This window comes from Dermacentor andersoni, chromosome 10, assembly GCF_023375885.2.
Source record: "Dermacentor andersoni chromosome 10, qqDerAnde1_hic_scaffold, whole genome shotgun sequence".
Taxonomy (NCBI): Eukaryota; Metazoa; Arthropoda; class Arachnida; order Ixodida; family Ixodidae; genus Dermacentor; species Dermacentor andersoni.
The window spans coordinates 108,045,039-108,059,184 of NC_092823.1; the positions used below are offsets into that span (position 1 = coordinate 108,045,039).

The following is a 14,146-nucleotide window of genomic DNA, read 5'->3' on the forward strand; positions in this document are numbered from 1 at the left end:
TTCACCTCAAGAGCTAAAAGGGTTTAGCGTGATACAAAACCATACTAGCACGCTTCCTACCCAAGTTAACCACAGTTACCATTGGATCCCGCTAGATACTATGACATGCTTTGCGGCAGCGTATAGCGAGACTCGTGAAATCGGTTGCAGTATGTAAACCGGACTGCACATCTGCGACCGCGTTTACCCGAACGCGCCAGTGGCGTGTCGCATTCTTTAGAGAGATTTAGCGTGTCCGATACACGCACTACACCGGGTAACCGGAATAGAGGGACCTTAGGTAACCGTACGCTGGTAGCGACATTCTGCGACGCTTTATCGAACCACAAAGCTTTATCTTTATATATAGACACGTTTTCGTGTTCCACGAGCGTCCCTGTCGAAAAAGTTACGCCATCAGCGAAGTAGAATACACTTGGTTACCGCAATACACGGAGGAAGGAAACTAAGGAGAGGCCCTGACGTCACTCTTTGTGAAGCAAAAATGAAGCCGGAATTTGGCGTTGCTCATGGCGATGCTCCGCCTTTTGGGCCACCCTCCTCTCTTGTTTACATCTTTCGCGAAACCACGCCGCGCTGCGCGTGGTGTCGCGCGCGGAGCGCGCGCGCTCGCGCAACATCTGGCAGAGCACGGTGCAGGTAACACAGCGCAACAAGACACGGTGACTAACGCAAACCCGCCCACTCAGCGCCTTTGCCACGGCCCGAAACCTACCAGAGCAACACGTGTGAGCGCTCAAAACCATAACAACGCCGCCATTGTGGCCCAAAAGGCGTGGCCATACAACAAAAAAAAATAAAAAAGCAGCAAAAAAATGAGAACCTACTACGTCATTTCCGCCACACTTTTCTCCTAGCGCGCGGAGTGGGTAGGGCCTCTCCTTAGTTTCCTTCCTCCGTGCCGCAATAGCTCGGTGTTTTGTTTCAACTCTGTGCAGCAGCCGCCCATTTCCACTAATTTCCCCTAAGGTTCCCCCAAAGCAGCTTGCCAGTGTCTACGTCAGGCGAGAACCTGTCTCGAACTAACCACCTTTCTGTCGCATCAATGGGCTGCGGGTTCCTAGCGAGTTTACCACCGAATGCGAAACGTATGTAGTAACCGCATTCACACAAACACCGCTAGTGGGCGCTGTGCGCACCGACAGGCGACAAAAGCTGCGTTCGCAGAGAGCGGCAACAGTAATCAGTGGACATGTCACAAAATTTTTATTACTCCTTTTTTTTTTCATTTTTATACATCACATCACCCATCCTCACAGTTTGTGACAAGCGATGCTTTACAAGTCACTGGTTAATAGTTAATAATTAAGGGTGAAGGTGTTTCTCGCAAAATGAAACAAAAAAAAAAGCTTCGTCACGCGACTCGTATCAGGCGCTGCCAGTGTTCTCACCACAGGCTCTCCACAGTAAGTCAGGGAAATCAAAGACAAGACAGTGTAAATAATAATTAAAAGAAATCTCCACGAGGGCAGAGGAAGTAACAAACATATAAACAACAGGCCACACTTCATCTCATTCGCCTTATAACCACGTACGTCTTTTTTTTTTTACCACCAGTTCCACACAGCATCTTTCCAGCGTCATCATTAAATCCCTAAGCTGTGCGGAGCAGGCAAGTTACACATACGAAGTCAAAAAGTAAAACTCGCTACCTCAACGAACTGCGCTATTTACTTGTATGTTACACATTTAACGGCGGCTGTGGAAAGGGTGGGGGAAAGGTCAGAAGGAAAGTTTGTGTGTGGACCGGAAGATCTCCGGAAGCATATAATTCCGCGCGTATTTTTTTTTTCTTCGCCCGTTCTATTAAACACTCCCAGTCTCATTCAATTCTTTCAGAGTCCAGGGGGCGCTATTCTGGACAAATTTCCGCCATCCTGTTGCCGGATTCCGCCACGTTTGCTGCTTTCTCGGCCAATCGGAGAGCGCTTGGCAGCCTCGCGATTTCAAACCGAGTAGGCCCGACAATATGGCGAAATAGAAAAATATGGCGGAGCTTGACGGTGTCCGGAATGGCACCCTAGAAATGCGACAGGGCCTCGCCCCCCTCCCCCGCCTGCTCTCGCGATATCGCGCCAGGCTTCGCTGCACAGCGCCCCCTAACGATGTAGGCGTGCACTACTACCGTAGTCATGAACGTTGCAAAGAAAAAAAAACTAACCCGATCCGAATATGTAAATCTAGAAGATTGCTACGACGACACAGCTTGGATTCGGGTTTGTCCTCGGCTAACCGCCACGACGTCATCCGACGTATTCCCGGTGCTGGTTCTACTTTTGAACAGTCACCCACGCGCCACATTTCCCGGCTACATCTCGTGGTCGCATCGCGGCCACGGGCAACAGGACGGCACACAACCGCTATCTTGCAAAAAATGTTGCTTTTCCAAAGCCACCACCCTCATCCACTCCCCTTGACACCAGGGAACTGTCGGGGCACAATGAACAGGTCCACAGCGCCCGCCAGGGAAAGACGGCCTTAAGAGAATGGGAGGGAAGCAAGAAAGTGTGCAAGGCCCGTTGCAAGAGGAAGTGACGACCATGCATGAATAAGTGTACAAAGTCTTTGGAAAACTGTTCCCCCACAAACGGTGCAATTAGTAAGGCAGTCCCTGCCATGACGAAGAAACAGCCGACACCAAAAGTGTTGCATGGAAAAACGACACTACCCTTCATTTCATTTCGTAGGCACCTTCACGAGAGACTCGGCGACTTGTGCCGTCATCACGGGAAGGGGCTGGTTACTCCGTCCGGCTATTTCCACAGAATACGGCACTTCGATGGCAGAACGCTACACTTCCCAGGTACTGCAGACTATGGGAGGTGAACAATGATAGATGGCAAAACCAAACATGACTGGTTACAATGAATGAACAGGGGAGGGAGGGGAAGAAAAAAAAAGACGAAATAAGGATGTAGGTGAAATGAAATTTCTGTGAGGAGCCACCGGTCAACAACGCATCTTCTTGTATTTGACATTTGTGGCCACGTATAACCGCGGTAAGAACTACGACACACACCATGTTTGCGTTAATGCGAAGGCTACCCACCCGAAGCCAAACAAGCCACAATCACCACAATGCAGCCTAGACAAGTTGTCACTGGTTTGAGCTAAACTGATAGCCTGCACCTGGCCAAACCTGCAGTAGCTGGTACCAGTGCCTAATGGAGCGTTATTCAAAAGATTTCGCTAGCTTGGAAAGCCCATCTGTTTCCTCGTCACTTGTGGCAACTTCCACGGGGTAACAAGTTTGGAAGATGCAAGCATCCAGAGTCGAGGAGGTAGTGGACGCTCAACTGCAGACAGTGGATCACACTGTCTGCACTGTTGGATTAGAATGTTTCCTTCTTGACAGTCTGAAGTGCATTTAACTCGTGTCTATGGATGATTCATGCACTGCAGTTTGTAAACTCCTTCGCACACAGACATCATTGCTACATTTAACAATAATAAGATTATTAATAATATTAATAATAAAAAAAACTACCCGACAGTAGAAAAAAATTGAAATAACAGGCGGGTGACAACAGCTTAGGATAGTGTACCGAAGCTTGCATGGCAGGCTCCAACCAGGCCACACCCAGTCAGTTTACTCAAATGCAAAGTTTTACAGCCAAACTTCTTGCTCCATCCTACTCAAGCAAGAAAAAAAAATTACTATAACCAAACAAAAGAAGTATGCCACTTCCCTAGTTCAAGCACAACAGGTTTTACAGAAAAACAAAATGTTTCACTTCGACGAAAAGAATGTAAGATGCATGACTAACACATTTGGCATAATGGAGGCTGTGCTCCCAGACAAATTACGGCCCGCACTATCCACCAGCATTGGATTGTGTGTGGGAGACGATGAACTCGCAGAGCAATCACAAAATAAGGCAAAATTCATTGCACTGTGCCTAAATGGGAAGGGGCGGTGGGAAACCATTGTGGCAGCCCTGTTTCACGCTGTCTGCCAGCAGACTCAGTTCAGCATCCATGCTTTGGCCATTGCGGCGACAGCCAAGGAAGTGACATCCTCCTCACCTGCATACTCGTTACTGAGTGTACAATTGGTTGTGCATTCAAAAAAATGTGCACTGCAAAAGCTCCTTTACTACTATTTGAAATTATATAACAAAGCCCCTTTCGCACTCTTGCACTCAAATGCAGTCCTGTACGCCATGTATTTCAGCAGGAACCAACTGGGCAAGAGAGGATTAAGTCACACACGCTGTTACAATGCGGTCCCCATAACCCGTCACTTGTAAGCAAACATACGTGACAATTCAGCGTTCCGGGGCTTGAACTACAATGCAACCTGCAGGTAAATTACAAGATGTGCCATTTAAGACAGTTCCCGATGCAAGCGGCAGCTACAATTTAGTGATATGACATACTGCAAGTTTGCACCACATCTAGTACATAGCTCGATAAAAAAAAAATTTTGATGTGCTTTCACGCAATTAGACTACTCTAACCTTAAATTAGACATCACGAGCTTAGACTAAAATAAAAAGTTATCGTATCACACGGCACATAATGGAACACGTGGATGCAAAACCGAAGTACCATGGTAAACAGCAAGTCAAGCTAATATTATGGTGAGTCAGCATTATCTTTTCCAAGCTACTGCAATGTCCTCAACCTATAATGGTTCTCGCAGCATTCGGTGGTGTAACAATATGTATCAGATGCTGCAACCAGTGTGACTGCATCAGAGTTAGGAAGATGCAAACGATCCAGCACAAATGATGACGCATTTAGAAATTAATGACACTGCTATGCCGGAGCGGTCCAATGGATTTCAACTGTGCCAAGTGACTTCAGCTACATCTTGATGATTTGGCGCAGAGAAGTAGCGGGATCAGTAAGTTTAGTGATTCCTTCATTCCAAACAACACTGTAAACATATACAATTTCATTCGAATGCTTTCTGGTTTGCCGACTGCCAAGGGTAGCCATACAGTCCAGGAAAGAAACACAGCAGACAAAATGTGAACCCAAATATGAACCTTGTTTCACAGTGAGGTTGTTATGTACATGACAGTACGGACTCAACTGTTACTCACACGGTTATTGTGAAGAGTGTGCTGTACTGAATTCCTGAAAAACAAAAGCGCAACAAGAAGACTATTCAACGGGAACACCCACTGAAAAGAAAAAAAGAAACAACACCAGGCCCCTTTCGTGTTCGTTTTCTCACAATGTCCAACAGGCTCACAGGCAACCAAACCAATCAAGAGTCTGTGGAGAAACAACAAAAGAATAAAAAAAAAAGAAAGGTCTGAACTCGCTGTACACACAGGTTCTGCACAACAAAAGACAGGCGTAAAAGAAAAATTTTTTTAAAGAAAATGCATGAAGAACTAAGAAAAGAAACGTTACCCAGGCCGCTATTGTCATCCAGTGCAAGAGTTATTGTCAAGACATTGGAGGGCAAGCGGAAGGGGGTAAGGAAAAGGCGGCAAGGAGACACACACACACAGCGGATGGGGAAAAAAAAAAAAACTTTAAAGTAAGAAAACCGGAAGGATCGTGCTCAACACTGTCACATCTTGTCTTTTAGTTCCAGCTCTGCGTCCACCGCTTCCTTCACTGCCGTCTGGCAGGTGGTGCCCTGTTGCCCTCTCTCCACTCCCCTCCGACTCTCGTAACCGTCGCAGCACAGCGTCGCCACAGTCCCAGCCAGCGTGGTGTTTGCCCCACTGCCCCATCACCATGGCAACGGCATCACACCCCATCATCACACTAACCACCGCACGGCGGCGGTGGATAACTTAGGGGACCGGGAGAGGGGGTGCGAGGCTTGGAGACACACAAACACACACTCGGGGGTTTAGAGAGGCAGCAGGGTTGGTTGGGTCTAACCCATTTAGTCCAGTCGACGACTTGCAGTTTAAGCTGGGTGTGGGCGAGGCAGCTGTGTTGTGGCTTTCAGCGAAGCAGGGAACTGGACTGGCACAAGAAATCGACAGCCTTCAGCAGGCGCTGCTACTGCTTTCCAAACAAAAACATCCAGTAAACGCAGCTTGCCAGAAGCAGTGGTAGAGGTGGTAGTAGTAAACCAGCAGCTCGAGGATCACGAAACACTCCACGGCGTAGGCGCATGCACAGAAATTCAGTCCCCGAGCATTTCAACCGTCTCTCCTGCTGCGGTGAAAGCCAGCCTCGCGTGACACACACAAGCCAGTGGCAGCACTGTTTTGACAACGGCATTAGTGCTGGGGAGAAGAGAGAGGAGAACTAAGGGAAGGGAACTAGGTGCGACGACTGCAACAGTTATGCCGGAGAGGAGGAGGGTTCCGGGGGGGAAAAAATTCAAGAAAAGCGAGCAGGCTGTTGCCACCTTTTCCCGCAAAGGGGAATGTCACCACTCTTTCCTCTCCACGCTTCTTCCTCCGTCATAGAATCCTGGCGGTGCAACTTCCCCACTCCTCTCTTGTGGAGAGAGAGCGGCCGTCGTCATCCCTCCTGTGTCTTGGAGAGGCGGTGGAGGGTAGAAGGGGCATGAGGGGCGCCGCCGGCGCAAAGAAAGGAGAATAGTAGAGAAGCTAGTTGCTGCTGCTGCTGCCGCCGCTGTTTGTGGGCGGTGAGGTGCCCGGACGGGAGGAAGGGGACGCCGCCGATGCAGAGTTGCCGGCCGTGGCCATCGCTGCGCCGCCGCCTGCGACGGCATTATTGCCCGCCAGCCGGGACTTGTGGTTCAGCTCGAGCTGGGACAGCCGCTTCCAAAGCTCGTCGCGCTCCTTCTCACGTTTCTTCTCCCTGTCAAAGGACAAAGGGGGACGGGGGTCTCTCAATGCAAGGACGAGGAACGACATCCTGTCAGGGTCATGGGATGTTAGAAGAGGAGCTCAAAACAAGCACAGGAGGCATAAAGGACCCCCGTTAAATGGGATCGCAATGAAAGGAGTACTGACACAACATTTTCAACAGGTCTTTATCGTGTGGTGATACAAGAGGCCGAAGCACTGTATACCCCCAAAGGGTTTGAACTGTCTTACATACCTGACTGAAACAAGTCTATTTGTAAAACCACTTGTTAACTCGTTTTGTATAACATTAGACAGCTTTAGTTTAGTGTACGCTATACCATCGCGTACACTATAAAATAGCGGGTCGTCACTGCGCATGCACAGAACACTAAACGACCCATAGTGTATAGCGTACGCACACTATTCTCAGATTTAGCGTTAGCGTCTTTGCGTCGTTTGCGGAGTTTGCGTGAGACACGGCAGCGGTACCGGCTGCCCGCTTCGAATTGAATTTGGCGTTGCTTCTGTAAAATGCACTTCGTTTGTAGCAAATGACTGCGCAAAGGACTCTCGCTTAGTCTCGGGCCGCTTCGACGACAGAGTATTGTGGATAACCTTGCATGGTTTTCAAGATCGCTTCCCGTTTTCCACGAGTCGAAGCCTAACGAAAGAAATGTTCGAGATGTCAGCGCCACCTATCGCTCCAGTCAAGAGATAGCCACGACGATGGCATATGGCCTCAGAGATCTGAATCTTGCAGGGCAACTAAAACTGTAACATCTCGCAGAGCAACTAAAACTGTAACATGCACTGCTTAGCGAACGGTATAGTTGCGTACACTAAACTAAAACTGTATAATAACCACTGCTTCTCTTAACTCCCCCCTCCCCACATGCATTACCCTATTTTTTGGATCCTGTAAGGCTTATGAATAAAAAATAAATACATATTAGTGTCAGACCATAAGTTACTGCAATACAGGTTTCCAACACCCAGTAGACCAATACATCTTAGGGGCACACAGTCCTCTTGCTTATTTTTTCTTTACGACGAGCATCATCAGACTTGGATTTGCCACTACTCGACATCGGCAAAGCCTGCTCAGGGTCATAGAGTCACGATAATGTCAACAATGTCAGGTCTGGCATTTCTTTATACAAACTTTGGCATCAAATTAAGATTTTAAGTGTTTCCCAACTTTCACATTTCCTAAGAGTCAACCTTTTATGTGAGATGATGCGGTACAGTTCCTACAGCTTCAAAAATATGTGCCAGTACTCCTTTAGGAAAGAGGATCCTTACAGCGAGACGTGTCAATGTAATGACATTTATCTTTAGAAGTTTTTAAAGCACAACAAAAAGACGAAAAGCAGAGGAACGATAGGACAAGGCAACAGGATAAGCACTTTCCTGTAGTCTGTGTCTTATGTCTTTTTGTTGCAGTTTAATGGTTCTGAAGATTAATTTCAACAAATTAGCCAATTTGTACACCTTGCTGAATTTAAAGACAAAGCGTTGGAAACAATGATGCGGGAAGCTAAACTGGGGGCAAAGGATGTCACAAAATTGGATCCCCACAGGCAAAGGATTTCCAAAACAGGCAGACAAAACACAAAGGATCTAAAAGCAAGGACTGGGATTGTCAAACTATGGGTAAAGGGTTTCACAGAAAGAAATCTAACAAAAGAAAGGCAAAAGCATCTCAAACTGAAGACAAAGGAGGCCAAATCAAGCTCTGAAGCCTCAAATCAAGGTCGACACATCTCAAAGCTAATCAAATAATCAAGTCTCATGCAGGACAAGTTAATCGCGCAAGCAAGCGTAAGCTGACCACACTGCTGTCACCCCCCCCCCCCCTCCCAGCCCTCCCCAGAAGGTGGCGTGATCCAAGGTTTTCAGCACTGGACTTCCATTCAAGGTGGAGCAATTGGACACAAGCTGTCTCCAAGCAGTCACAAGAATCCTTCATTGCAGGGAATTTGTTCCATATTGACTGAACAAAAGGCTCTGCTGGCTGGTTGCCCCACATTACATGTATTAGTAGCCTACCTATGTGTGGTTTCAGATCTATAGTATTACAATTTCACCAAGTTGTAGGCAGTGCAGCGAAAGCCATGGGTAACGCCAAGCCTACCAGAAAAAACTAGGCCCAGAACTTAGCACCCCTAACTCTCTAAGCAACCGACAGCATACTCAAGATTGTGATGCCTCGACAGCTGTGCGTACTTGTGTCACAGGCGGCCTTGCACACTCATTTAACCAAGCGATGTTCCTAAACATCATATTCTCTCACAAATTTGCAAAGTCATGTACACTGCAATGCGCACTGCACACTGTGAAAAGGATGCAAGATTCCAAGTAACCCAACAACATCAGCCTTATTTTCAACAGGCTCAATTTGACACCTCCAAAAGTTCGTGAAGCTTGTGAAGTTTATTCATAACAACAACCTTTAGACAAAGCACACAAAGAGCGGCAAACTTAGATCACCAGAAACTGACATGCAACACATTGTTTCTAGACGGCTTTTTCAGTCGTTGCTGCTTCTGACTTCACCTGCTTCGAGAGCTTGTCTGGATACACTTGCTCAAAGAAAGTACCCCTCTGGAGTATGGCATCTGGCAGTGCCATAAAAGGGCAGCACTGTTAGAGCTGCCTTTTTTTCTTTTTTAAACACTTGCTTTGGCAATCTTGCTCAGTCCCTATGCTTTAATGCCTTAAACATTTTCACAGACAGAATCAACTTTTCGTAAAACTTGGCAAAACATTAATAAAATCGTAGAATGAGCCCAAATCTGTAAATTTCACGAAAAATTCATTAGAGTTGGCAGTTGTATTCTAGGCAGCATCAAATTCGCCCCTGTCAAATTGGAGAGGTCGTAGCTGCCCTGCAAGCCAATTGGGGATGACAAGATGACCCATTTGACATTGTGTGGAATGACAATCCTGCCAACAGGACTGGATAGGCTCAATTTTCAGGTCGACAAGCTTTGTGGTTAGGTGTCAGAAGAAAATCCACCAAAATAAATACGAGAAATACGAAGGACCTGCAACAACTTTTTTTTTCTTCAAACCAGAGAGACACACTCGACTGGGCACAACACCTTTCGATGAATACATAGTAGAACCTCATTCATACATTACAACAAAAAAAAAAAACAACATACTAACCAGGAAAACGTATGATCCAATGTAACTAAAAAATTTGACAGACTCAACTATTGTTGACATTTTACCTAATGCGAAGCGTCGCGCAAATTATTGCGGCACGAGACACCGACACACGTCGAGCTGATGGTGCTACGGCAGCTCTAGACGCGTTTTGTTGTTTTCCTATTGCGTAATGTTTTAAGAGGGCAACGGCAAACCCAAAATGAAATGGAGCTGGAGGATGATGCTGGATGCCGCCGAAGCGAAGCATGCTGCCCACATCGCGCCGCCCGCAATAGCGAACGGCTGCGCATTTGGATTATCGCCTACTAAAAAGTGTGCAGTATGCTACCAATGGCACTACGCACCACGCCCTGTGAGCAGATAGGTGAAAATGCTTATCGCAATAGATTTGTCGGCAATAGCTTTGAATGCAGCGTGCAACGACCCAGGCGGAGATGTTCTGGTACCGGAATAAACTGTGTGCGCTGTCGTTTTCAAATGAGACAGGCAGCTATATACTGTTCTGAACACTCGCGCCTTTTTTTCTTCACATGGAATCTAGCAGCCGGAAAGCGTACAGGATCACAGTCTGCAGCAGGTACAGGCGGCGAGTTTCAGTTATTGCCCATTAAAAGTGTGCGCATTGCTTGCAACGGCACCACCCGCTGCAAGACAGATAAGCGACAGGTGAAGATGCTTATCGCGACAGGATTGGCGGCGATAGTTCGAAATGCCGTGTGCAACTACCATGGAGAAAATTTGCTGGCACCGAAATGAGAAACTGAGTGCGTGCCGGCATTTTCACGTGAGATGGGCGGACGTGTGCTGCGGTGAAGCTGTCCCGGCGGGCACCTATATACTGTTCTCGAACGCGTGCACCCCGTGCATTTTCTTCTTTACATGGGACCTAGCAGCCGGAAAACATATCATACGATCGCACTTTGCCGACGTATAAACGTTGGTGCCGAAAAATGTTCTTTTCCGGGAATGTACGAACCTGTAAAAATTGAGCGTAACTATATCGGGTCATTTTTTTTTTGTTCTCGATTGCGAACGTTGGCGCCGGGAAAAAGTACTTAACGGAAATGTATCAATTAGGTTTTACTGTATGAATACCGTATTTACTCAAATCTACGCCGGCCCCAATTCTAAGCCGACCCCCCAAAGTCCGAAGCCATAAAAAATAAGTATACTTACCTCGAATGTAGGCCGAACAAAAAAAGTGAGGACAGTGTTCACAAAATGAAAACAGCATTTATTTAAGGTGAACACGCTGAGCTCACTCTACGTTATCATCGCTGCTAGCCCAGACCACACGCACAAGCGCTTGCGGACGCATGCAAGCTCGGTGAACAGCTCCTCTCTGTTATCGTATGCTTATCTTCCCTATCGCTGTCATCTCCTCGTTGTAGCACCCACAAAATATGTCCCCCATTGCCTCCTCCAACGAAGGGACGTTTTTCTCATCGATGCCAAAGTCCCGCCCGGCTTGAACTTATGACAATGCCTCTGCAGCTAGCACAACTTTTTGTTTGAAAGCGGCACTATAGTGGCATCGTCTGTTTGGTGCGATTACGATAACGCCACGCTATGGGCCATTCCGCACGCATAGAGATCCTGCACGCCAATACGACACTGGTCGAAATAGCAACGTCGCTCGTGTACTTCTGTTGGCTAACAGCGGCTGCGATACTGACTTTTCTAGGTGACGCTAGCTATGGCCCCATATTAATCATATTCAATTACAAACTGGCATGTTTTTTTTTTAAATCCTCGAATCTAAGCCGACCCTAGAGTTTGGTGTATGATTATTTGAAAAAAACTATCGGCCTAGATTCGAATAAATACGGTATATAGAGCTTGGACCACTTGTAACGCAACCCTCTATAATAAAGTGCAGGACCGGCTGTAACACAACCTTTTCAGGCTCCTGTTTATCTTCTCGTACAACTCTGCGTACAGTCAAGCCTCGACATAACAAAGTTGCACTTGCAAAGAAAAAAATATGTTATATCACAAATTTTGTCAAGTGAACAGTTTTAAAGTTTCAGCAGTAAAAGCAACATGACAAATTCCCAAAGCATTTCTGGTCGATAGTATCTTGTCAGTAAGCACTTAGAAACAAATCACAAGAAGATCGGTGCATAATAGCACGGTTATGAGTGCCAGCGCGTGCACTGCAGATCACGACGATAGCAATGCATCGACATGGCTCACAGCATCCAAGATTTGCATGCATTGCGTCGCCTGGAACCGCAAATCTTGGACACCATGGCTGACCCTGCTTGATGTGCCTGCAGCTATCAGCCAGAAACTAAAAAGATACGGATATTCGTCCCAAGCAAAAAAACAAAAAGTCACAGTATCGCAAGAAAGGCTGAGCATTGATGGCGATTACAGGGAGACAACTACACAGAGTAAGGTTCGTTGTTTTATCGGTGTCACATGCGCTCGGGCAAACATGAACGCATCTCACTAAATGACCACGAACTCGCTGTCACAACGCGAGCGAACACTTCACACTTTGTCTTGGAAACTTCAGATTACGCGGCCAGCACTAAACGTGCGGGAACGCAATACACATCAAGGCACCAAGTTTCTCGACTTGCCCCTTGGCAATTGCCGTAGACTACGTCCAAGATACAGCACGTAAACCGTATGCGAGGAGGAGATACGCATGCTAGCAGATAGGTGTGCATTCTAGCATATAGGCATGCTGATCAGTTTGAGAAATCAAACGAGACACTGTATGGTGTCCGTACTTTCGGTCACCATTCTGCATTAGTTGTGCAGAGTTGGTGGGAGGGCTGCAGGGAAATTTGAATAAATGAGCAGGCCTGAAAAATTTGTCTGCAACTTACTTTCCTTGTGCCTTTTTTTTTTTTTGCTTCGTGCAACTCGCAGCAGCTTGGTCTGCATGTTTTGTGCATGTGCGGCCTTTGAAAAATGTTTTGGCTATATCGAGGCACCACTTATATATAGTGTGGATATTCAAGACTCCGCTGACTTACGCCATACGGTGACTTACGACTTACGTCTATGCTGTACTCACAAATTTTTGAAGAGGAATAATAATCACAGAGATATCAAGAGCGCAATACAATAGAACTTCGTTGATAGGATCCTGTTTCGTACAATTTTCCAGCAGCAACATTTGCGATCGAGAACATAAAAAATTACCAATACAGTTGCGTTTCTTTTCTTTGCTAGTTGCTACATTCCTGGAAAATACTATCTTTCAGCACTACCGCTCACTACATCACAAAAGTGCAATTGCACGATACGTTTTCTGGCCTCCAGATCCCACGTAAACAAAAAAAGGCGCAGGGAGCACGCATTGCAGCTTCCCGCAGTACTTGCCCGCTCACATCACGTGAAAACGCCATTGTACACTCGGTTTCCTGCTCCGGTGATGATGCGGCATGTGACGCATCATCATGTGACATGCGGCATGTGACACAGCTACCGCCGCCAAACCTATAGCGATAACCATGTTCCCTTGTCTGCAGGTGGAGCGAAGTGAGCATCATGTTCCGTCTGGTGCCATCGTATTCTCAAGAAGCCCACCCGCTCGTTTTAGTTTCGGAAACGCCACGCAATAGAAAAATGACAACACGCATCTGGAGCCGCTAAGGGGCTCATCAATATCTCGTGCCATGACTATGTGTGTGGAGCGAGCACGTCAAAACTTCCTGCCAAAATGCCCCGCCCAAGGAAGATGCTTGCCAATGCCAAATTCAAGGAGCGCGAACGCAAGTTTGCTGAAGCGACAAGAATGACAATGTGAGTCTTGGGCAGCTCGAGACCCACCGGCTTGGTGTGCATTGGTGTCTCCTGCTGCAAGAATTTGCGAAATGCTTCGCATTACGTAGATATATCAACAACAGTTGGGCCTGCAAAACCTTTAATGACTTCAGATCGTACGTTTTCCCAGTAAGTTTTTTCTCGCGTTGCTTTTTAGAATGTATGAACGAGGTTCCACTCTATTTACATTTCCAATTCCTGCTCAACACAATGTTTCCTGTCAGCTGGAAATGCCGTCTAGGAATGCCTGCTCTGCTTGGGAATGACTTTTCTGCATAGGAATGGCCTGCCTAATGCACTTTTCTTTCCTACGGTGAAATTATGGTAAGACTACAAGGTTGGCATGCACCCGAGAAAGGTGCCGGAGAGCTACAAAGAAAGAAGCAGTGCTTTAGATGGGTGGGATGCTATAACAAATGCTGCTTCCCCGGTTGCTAGAAGATACAAAGGTG

The 14,146-nt window shown here is 46.9% G+C and overlaps 1 protein-coding gene across 2 annotated transcripts in view; it reads right to left on the reverse strand.

Annotated features, from left to right (window-relative positions):
• Positions 1-1,183: 1,183 nt before the first annotated feature.
• The window catches only part of LOC126544608 (serine/threonine-protein phosphatase 2A 56 kDa regulatory subunit epsilon isoform-like), a 67,035-nt gene continuing 54,072 nt past the window's right edge, over positions 1,184-14,146 (reverse strand). For both annotated transcript variants that reach the window (XM_050192037.3, XM_050192039.3), the window contains exon 10: positions 1,184-6,747. In XM_050192037.3, coding sequence (XP_050047994.1) covers positions 6,534-6,747 — 214 coding nt within the window. In that variant the 3' untranslated portion in view covers positions 1,184-6,533. The remainder of the gene's footprint in view (positions 6,748-14,146) is intronic.